At 45.4% G+C, this 9,656-nt stretch overlaps 1 protein-coding gene across 1 annotated transcript; it reads left to right on the forward strand.

Moving 5' to 3' along the window:
* The first annotated feature begins 5,913 nt into the window (after window positions 1-5,913).
* LOC101733852 lies at window positions 5,914-7,773 on the forward strand. Its single transcript, XM_004919426.4, has 2 exons — window positions 5,914-7,203; window positions 7,518-7,773. Exon 1 carries the CDS (start codon window positions 6,135-6,137, stop codon window positions 7,194-7,196), a length of 1,062 nt encoding a protein of 353 aa, XP_004919483.2. The 5' UTR covers window positions 5,914-6,134; the 3' UTR covers window positions 7,197-7,203; window positions 7,518-7,773.
* The last annotated feature ends 1,883 nt before the right edge of the window (window positions 7,774-9,656 follow it).

The following is a 9,656-nucleotide window of genomic DNA, read 5'->3' on the forward strand; positions in this document are numbered from 1 at the left end:
ACTGGGAACCCAACCAGTAGGGGAACTGCGTGGTTTAAACGGATCAGCCGGTAACTTTGTAGATGGCAAGTTTTTGTCAGTAGAAGAGGTCAATAACTGCCTAAGGAATAAGCCAAGGGGTATAAATGAAGCAGGAAGGAGGATGATTGGTTACATTGAAAACACAATCCCAGATGAATTCCTACAGTTGGGGGTAACTTTTCCCATCACCAACCTGCAACACGTCACTACGCTGGATTCTGAGTCGAATTATGGAATCTGAATGTTTTTGTGCTGGAAATATCAGCCTTTCATGTTGGAGTGTTCAGGTTCCTCCAGATAAGGTAGAAGAGGCACGTCAGGAAGCTTTTCAGGTTGCTCAGGGTATGGTGGGACCACGCAATGCCAGAGAGTATGAAGGCAAGTTCAACCGCCAGTTTGCCAACTCTCCTGCATTTAATTCTGCTTCTCGTTATGGAAACTTCAAGTTCTCGTTTTCCTGATCCTGGTTCCTCTCTGAGTATAAGGAGCAGCACTGTGGAGGCTCCGAGCCAGAGTTCAGGGTGCTGGGCGCTGCCATGTACAAAAAGGAGATTGCTCATATTGTATTAGTGCACAGCCCTATGGCTACTGAATTCAGGGACCTGCCCTCTGTGCCCATAGTTGGGAGACATGCCAACCCCTTACCGTTTGTCTTCCGCTCCCAAGAAGATGGAAAGTTTTACTGGAGACCTGAGTCTACAGCGACATCTTCAAAATGAGAATATTTGAAAACCGGTGCCGTATGAGGGAATGTCCCATGAGTTGCCCTTATTATGAGGAACGTGGAACTTGTTTCCATTGTAGAGACACCTACAGTGTTTGGAACGAGCTGATATTGGCTTTCCACCTGCCTGGGAATGAGCCCCTGTGGATCCCTAGGGAGAAGCTGTTAGAGAGTCTCTCTGCCTGTGATATTCTGGAGCCGTATCTCAGGGAGGAAGGAACAAAACTCACACGACAAGAGGCAGAAGAAATAATAAGAAACTTGCAGGTAAAATGTCCCCACCCCAAGGCTGATGGTCTCATCTTCTCACCACTCTGCTCACTTCTTCCATTTCTATTTTTCCCATCTCTCCAGCCCTATCATTTCTCTCTCTCTTTACACTATTTGTTTTCTTCTTCCCTTTCCTTTCCTTCTACCCTCTTCATTCCAGTACATTTTGGTTTCTGTTTCCTCAGCTTTACTTTGATGCCAATCTTGTGCTCAGCCCCCAATCTTCTTCTTGCCCCCTTACACTTCCCCCCCCTCGCCTCTCTTCTTTATTTACCCCTTCCCTATAAGCTCCACCTTAAGATTATCTTTCATTTGCGTTTGAATCGCAGTTAGACAGCGGTGTCCGTATGGGAGAGGCTGAACCCCGGGAATGACGCAATTTATCTTGTTGATATGAAGAAATGGATCACAAATTGGCCATCAAGGTGTTTATGGTTAACAGGAGAATCAATGTAACATATTGCATTCATCTCTTTATTGCTACCCTTTAGCTTGAACTTTTATTAAATTTATCTATTATATCTATCTATCAGAGACAGCAACTCTGCAATTATAGACCCAACTGGCATGAAATATGGTACTGTATGTGCAGTAACAGAGCTGTACAATAAATGGTTATATATATACATATACATGAAACATACAGTTTATTGACTGATACAGGAACCAAAGAGGCTTCATTCTCCTTCCCAGACATACCCTGGGGCTCCCCACAAGCTTCAGGCACATTTCCCACCTCCCAACCAATCTAATCTCTCCCCTGCCTGTAACCAGGCTGTATGATGTCACAGGCAGGGGAAGAAGGTATAAAAGTGGCCAGAACTGAAGGTTAGAGAGTTACCAGCCCTACAGATAGGTTAGCTAGTGGTGATAGGTTAGCTAGTGGTAGGGCAGATCATGTAGAGTATAAAAGAAAAGGGGAACGAACAAACCCCAAAGGGATTCCCAGGCATAAATTTATATGAAGTAAATAAATATATAGTACCCAGTATCGGGTTGGGCCCGGGTGTTCAAACCCTGAGCCTGACGCTATGGTTCAAAGAATCACACAATGCACATCGCTCAAATAGTGTAAAAGCTGAGGAATCAAAGAATAGCTCACCACAAGCCGATAGTGGTCCGGGTGCTCAAGGCCCCGAACCCGCAGCTGAAGGGGGAAATCTCCAAAGTTAGCATATGGAACATCAAGCACTCCGGACACGTGAAGACTGCTAAAATCCAAAATTTATTTCTTCATGTTTAAAACAATGAATCATGTAGAGCTCACTGTAGGTGGTGGGAGCCCTGGGAGATAGAGAAAAGCCAGATAGATGAGCAGCTGGGGTTCCAACAAGGAGGAAATAAGGGGCCAGCACCTATGGGTCCCAGGGGTATGGGGCGGCTCGCACATCACTAAAACAGACCTGGAGAGCAGAGAAGAAGGGGGGGGGGGGGGGTACAGGCGCCATTGGATCAACCTGTTCAATACAGTATTGGGACCCTTTAACTCTGGGTTGCCCTTTATTTGCATGAAGGTGGCCAAGCCAAAGGTACGGACTCAGCTAAGCTTGGTGAGACACGTTGAACAGGTAAGTTACACAAATTCAAGGGTAAATTTTTTATTTCTGGCAAGTTTTTCAGCACAATGTTGGGGCTTGCCCTTCCCAATATGTAGCTATAAATGAAATTGCTCCCCTTCTAACATAAACCCAAACTGTGTAATCCATATTTACATTTGGTTCCATTATAAATAATTTAAGATGCAGCCAGTATTCATTCAAGCTTCTTCCATTTAGTGGGGCTCAGCTATAGGAACAAACCAACCCTGGGTAACGTTGCCATATACAGGTTCCCTTGTAAAAGCTTTGTATAAATTCTGCATATGGACTGAACTGGGCATGCTCACCAATGGCTTCCTATATAATATATACTGTAGATTCCTATATAATATAATATACTGCCTAGAATGCATGTTTGATTGGCCAGCTCTGGAAGTTGCCATTGTATTTTGCTGAGCCCTATCACAAGGATAGGATCTCCAGTGACCATCAGTAGCAGTATGCTACCCTACCTACTTAACCACCTACCTACCCTACCTACCTACCGACAGCAAATCTAAACGCTGTAAATTGTAAGGGTCATTTACGACTTTGCTCAGTAGGTGGCTGTGTTTGTTAATGACTCTTTTGGTGCTGCCATGTTGCAGTAAATGACTGAATTGTGTGTGTGAGTGCTGCCATATGGCCGGGACTTGTGTCCTGCAGATCCAACCCCATCTGGAGCCATGGGGCTCGCAAACGGCGGAGACGTCTCGTGTGTATATGTCGGGGCTGCTGGTTCAGCCCGGGGGCTCAGTGCTAGAGAGGGGCCCCTCCTGCTTTCATACATTAAATCCTCTACACAGCAATGAAGCTCAAAATAAAGCCTGTGGGGGCTGCACCCATCCATTCCCGGGGCAGATTATCTACATCAGGCTCGTCTGTTCCCATTAATGTTCAGCAACTTCACATAAATGAGCCCCAAGGAGCCGTGTAAGTTAGATCTGTACTAAGAACAGGAGTATTTGAGGCCCATATACAGTCTCTGCAAAGGAGGTTTTGCTTTATCCTGTTCCCGAAGCTGTGGGATTTCTTTTATTTCTATATCAACCAATCACCAATATGTTCTGGAATAAAGAAAGCAAAGCAGAAAGAAGACCCTGTTCCCAAGAGCTCACACTCTTCAGAATGTAGGACTTGAACAAAGGCATTGGGGGTATTGAAAGGCGCCTGATTGGGTGTATGACAAAAAGTAGGGAACATGGGCACAACAACATGTCGGTGAGCCGATTGGCCGATAGCGGTGGGAATGTTTGGGGCTCAAGCAGAAGGTTGAAAAACCTCATCTGGATTATTCCAGTGCCTAGGGCAGGAGCCTTGGGGCGAGGAATGGGATTTACTTGTGGTGAAACATTAGAGAATGGGATGATATTTTGGGGGGATTTTGCACCCGCAGTAAATCTCCTCGTCTGCCACGGCCTTTACACTCAACGATTTTGAGTAGGAACCCACTGGCAGGAGGTTGTTTCCCTGGGGCAGAAGTATTAGGAGAACATAGCACAGCTCCACTAGTGTGTCTGAGACTCAATACATCCAACAGACTGAACTTTCTATGGGTAACGACCCACAGAGTGGTTCAGTCACCCGCAACAATAGGAGTCACTGGTGGAAAGCCCTTCACATCGCTTTAGGAATCCAGTTGAACAAAGTCTCCCCCTGCAGGCAACTTCATGCCACTTCAGAAAATGAAGCAATGAGAAGGGATTTCCACCGGCGACTCCTACTGTTCCTGGTGGAAAGTGGTTAGTTACCCACAATAGTCACCTAATAGTCTACAGGCAACTTCATGCCACTTCAGAAAATGAAGCGATGAGAAGGGATTTCCACCGGTGACTCCTACTGTTGCTGGTAGAAAGGGGTTAGTCACCAACAATAGTCACCTAATAGTCTACAGGCAACTTCATGCCACTTCAGAAAATGAAGCGATGAGAAGGGATTTCCACCAGCGACTCCTACTGTTGCTGGTAGAAAGGGGTTAGTCGCTAACAATAGCAGAAATTTATTGCGGTTGACCGAACCTCTCCGTGGGTCCTTACTCTTAACCACTGACCAAGTGTATAAATTGTGGGGGAGATGTTTAGCTGTGACGGTCTTTGGTAACCCCATTAAAGAAACTGAAGAGCAAGACTTGAAGGTAGGTTGCCCCGGTCTTAGTCACGGAGGTTGGTCCTGTGAGTAAGGATTGGCCACTGGAATGTAAAAGCACCTCCCATAATGTAACAAATGCCCATTCTTCAGCCAGACCCAAAGGAATTAGGGTTGCACATAATCTACTTTATTCGGATTCGGCCGAACCCTGAATCCTTCGTGACAGATTCGGCCAAATACTGAACTGAATCCTAATTGAATCAGAATGTGGGTGCTGCCGTAGCCCCCCACTACACAGCCCCTATTTCTTATAAGGAAACACTGCCTTCTATATTCTAGGGATGGTTAGATGGTTTCGGGATGGTTAGAAATCCATTGTCGGCAGGAAAGCAAAAGTCTCCTCCTGCAGGCAACTTCATGCCACTTCAGAAAATGAAGCGATGAGAAGAGATTTCCACCAGCAACTCCTACTGTTACTGGTAGAAAGAGGTTAGTCGCTAACAATAGAAGAAATTTATTGCTGTTGACCGAACCTCTCCATGGGCCCTTACTCTTAACCACTGACAAAGTGTATAAATTGTGGGGGAGATGTTTAGCTGTGACGGTCTTTGGTAACCCCATCAAAGAAACAGAAGAGTAAGACTTGGAGGTAGGTAGCCCCGGTCTTAGTCACGGAGGTTGGTCCTGTGAGTAAGGATTGGCCACTGGAATGTAAAAGCACCTCAGGCTCATCCCGTGATGTAACAAATGCCCACTCTTCAGCCAGACCCAGGGAATTAGGGTTGCACTGAATCCACTTTTTTCAGATTCCGCCGAACCCTGAATCCTTCGTGACAGATTTGGCCGAATACCTAACAGTTTTTCAACAGTTTACGTGTCAAAAAAGTGATTTCAGCCAGAAGTGTGGATTTGCCCGAATCCTGCTGAAAAAGTCTAAATCCCAAACCAAATCCTGGATTCGGTCCATTCCTAAAATAAATATTTTCTTAGGGACCTTCTGCCCTGAGATTTTTTTTACCACTGAGTCAGAATGTGGGGGCTGCCCCAGCCCCCCACTACACAGCCCCTATTTGTTATAAGGAAACACAGACGTCTATATGCAAGGGAGGGGTAGATTTCCATTGTTCGAGAGCCAATAAGAAAGGCATTTCCTATAACTAGAGCTTACAGTCCTGCCCAAACCTTCCTGTGCTTCTCCTTACTCCGTGGCGCCTAATCTCTGTATATTATTTATTGCAACGTTTGTCCTTTCTGTTTGTGCGTTTCCACATATTGTCCATCGCTGCGTCTCCAAGTGATATGCACGTACATAGGAATGTTGTCATTCATGTTCTTAGTTTCACTTCTTACCAACCAGCTCTGGCATCTGGGTATGGCATGGATCCTCGTCAATATATATTGGCAGCATTGGTCACTGCTCAGTCACGTCTGTACCGGGCACCAACATAGGAGCCATGGCGGCCGCTCAGCCTGTAGATATAGTAAGGGAACTGCGTGGTGTAAATAGATTAGTCGGCATCTTTGTGGGCAACAGTTATCTGTCAGTTGAAGATGTCTATAGGTGCCTGAAGAATCAGCTAGAAGGTTTAAGTGAAGCAGGGAAGAAGACCGTTGGTTACATTGAAAGAACAATTCCGGACCAATTCCTGCAGTTGGGAATAACCTTCCCAGTCACGAGGCTGCAGCACGTCACTACTGAAATTCCCACGAGGCAAATTGTGCAGTTGGGATATTTCTGTGCCGGAGACCAATCTAGATTGCCATGGAGCCACCCCAATGCCAAATTGTTATACTGGAGCGTGGAGATCCTCAAGGATCAGATAGAGGAGTTACGTCAGGAGGCTTTCCAAGCTCTTCAGGCAATGGTCCCACCACACAATGCCGAAGAATTTGAAGGTGTCTTTAACCGCCAGTTTGCCAACTCTCCTGCATTTAATGCTGATGCTTCTCGTTATGGAAACTTCAAGTTCTCATTGTCCCTATCAGATTTCATGTCGGAGTATAAGGAGCAGCACTGCCAGGGTGCCGAGCCGGAGTTCAGGGTGCTGGGCACTGCCATGTACGAAGAGGAGATTGCTCATATTGTATTAGTGCACAGCCCTATGACTACTGAATTTAGTGACCTGCCCTCTGTGCCCATTGTTGGGAGAAATGCCAACCCCTTACCTTTTGTCTTCCGCTCCCAAGAAGATGGAAAGTTGTATTGGAGACCTGAGTCTACAGCCGACATCTTAAAAATGAGAATCTCTGAAAAACAGTGCCGTAAGCGAGATTGTCCCGTGAGTTGCCCTGATTGTGATCATGGACAATGTGCCCAAAATAGAGGCACTTACTGCGTTTGGAACCATCTGATATTTGTTTTCCACCTGCCTGAGAATGAGCCCCTGAGGATCCCTAGGGAGAAGCTGAGGGAAAGTCTCTCTGCCTGTGAGGCTCTAAGTCCATATCTGAGAAGAGCAGAAACAAGACTCACTCGACCAACAGCAGAAGAAATAATCAGAAGCCTGGAGATATGAGCTGCCAGTAAGTTTACTTAGGTACTTGTTCCCTTCCTTCCAGTGTCTCCATCTGTTCTTCTCTTCCATCCTTGGGCGTGTAACCACTCGCTTCTTGGGGCTGTATACTTGCTTAAACAGGAGTTTTATAGTTCTCTTTGCAATGGGAAAGATACTGGGAACTGGGACATAGATATGGATTAATAGCAATAGGAGGATAAGTGATTCCCTGGATATTATATAGTAATGTTCTATAGAAGGTTCTTAGCTTCATGGTCATGATCACTTGCCAGAAGATTCTAAAGCTTTACATTTTATACTTTGTTTTCTTCTGTTTAACAGTCACACATTCCTTATAAACGATGGGACTGAACCCCAGGGATGGGAAGGATTCATCTTCTGGTGAGACCTCTGGCAATACTCATGGTGTGAGCTATTATTAATTGCTACTATTATTAATTGTAGTGGGGTACATGGGAGGGTTGATCATTTTATCTCAAGGTCCAATCTGGATGAAAAATGTGGTTTTTGACGTAATGTTAATATGAAGATTTTTGGGAAACTTATAGAATGTCCATTAAACCAATTTTAAGCCCAATAGAGGCGCAAAGTAGTTTTTTCAGCTTTTCTTTCTTCTCCATTTTGAGCATCAATAACCAATGGTTGTGTGAAAACTTACCATCTAAACTTTGTCATGTTACTCTAGCTCTTGGGTTTCATCTACTGGACTCTCAGTGGGACTGTGTGTATAAACACAATAATGACAGTATCTCATAGGGATCAGTCGGAGGCAACTGGACTTGCCTGGTACCATTGTGACTGGATCATACTTTCACTTCAGTAACGCCGGCCTTAATTGGCCCAATAAAACAACTGTAAGTGGATTAGGATTGACTTCCCCTTGAAGATAACGGTGCACTGGGTTGAAGCAAAGGCTTTACAATTGGTTTTTATTGTCCAAAAAAAGCATTAAAATGTCAGTCGATACTTATGTTTTTTGGCAACTTCTATCCCCTTTTAAAAGACCTCTGAGCCTCCCCCCCTTACTATGAACTGGCGTCGGGGTTACTTGTCCTTAAAAACAAATGAAAAAACTCCCGAGATCTGTGTGTCACTAAATTATTCCAGGCACGCGGCACAGAATACACACCCTTGGCACAGACTTGTGTGTACAAATAATTCTAGATGCTGGCAGAGGGCACAGCCTGGGCGTGTAAGGGCAATTGGGCTGGGGGGGAGCACTTGCTGTAATTCTATGGTACAGCCATGAGGGTTAAAGACATGTTGCCCTGCACAGTGGCCTGTACATAAGTGTGACTAAGACTAAGATGAATTCCCCCTTCAGCAGGACTGGCAGCCATTTTGGGCTGGGATCAGCAAAGCACCACCTAGGGGGAAGGTGTATGGCAGTTCAAATGTCCCTTAGTGAAGTGACTGCCTTGCCTACTTGCCCCATTCACCTATGTTTCCCTGCCCCCTGACCTGTATACCTGCACCCTGGCACCGCCATCACTAGGTGACGTCCCTATAAGAACCAGAAAGCCAGAGAGCTTGGACGCCAGCTTAGTAACAGAGTTAATGGTGGGCACCAGGGTAGAAACAAAGGGGCGAACAACTGCGCTCATTAAGCCGCTGTTAAACTTGTGCCTCTGGGCTCTTATGAGGGGCAACAACAGTTGGAGGTCCTTGGGCTGCGGTTACACTGCGGCAGGGAAGCGACACGGCACAGGAACAACGAGAAGAGACAGCCGAGCCGGTAAAACGATAAAGGTTTGGGCAAGTAACAATTACACACAAGAGCAGCCCTATCAGCGACAAACCATCGGCAGGTCCCATAGGGAACTTGAAGAGTAGTGTTTAGTGTATCACTTTAAGCAAAACTGCCACAGTCATTGGCTACGGAGTGCAGGGGGGGTCATACTCATGGCAGGGAGTACAGTGGTGCCTTTGATGCGCTTTATAGGAGTGCAGGGAGCCAAATGGTGTATGTATGGATGCTGGTTGGTACCATTATGCGCCATCGCCTGCACCTACTATCAGCCAATCAGAACTCGTTACTCCTTCTGTTTCTTCCCCCATAATGGAAAAAACAAACAAAAAAATGCACCAGACAGTGCTGAGCAGTTACACTGGGATTATAAGAGGCACAGTGGGCAAAGACAGACATTTGCACATCACAGTAAGGGGCTGATTAACTAAAATTTGTTTTTTTTCTTCGTATAAACTCAACATGCTATAAATTCGAATTAAACACAATCATTGCTGTATTTATAAAATGGCACAATAATGCTGGAATCGTTCGTACTGAAATTTCGAGTTTACAATCGAAAATCCCCAAATTTTTCGAGCTGAAAATTGTTAAAACTTGAAAAATTTGAGTATAAACGGACGTTCATTTCCATGAATCCTCTATTTTTCCCCCCAAACAGGAAGTGCTCCAGCAGCCATTTTAGGGGCATTGGCGCTCATTCTTGGAAAACA

This window comes from Xenopus tropicalis, chromosome 2 (genome assembly GCF_000004195.4).
Source record: "Xenopus tropicalis strain Nigerian chromosome 2, UCB_Xtro_10.0, whole genome shotgun sequence".
Classification (NCBI taxonomy): domain Eukaryota; kingdom Metazoa; phylum Chordata; class Amphibia; order Anura; family Pipidae; genus Xenopus; species Xenopus tropicalis.

Coding starts and splice junctions, on each gene's coding strand:
- LOC101733852 (XM_004919426.4), top strand. CDS start 6,135: ATGGCGGCCGCTCAGCCTGTAGATATAGTAAGGGAACTGCGTGGTGTA.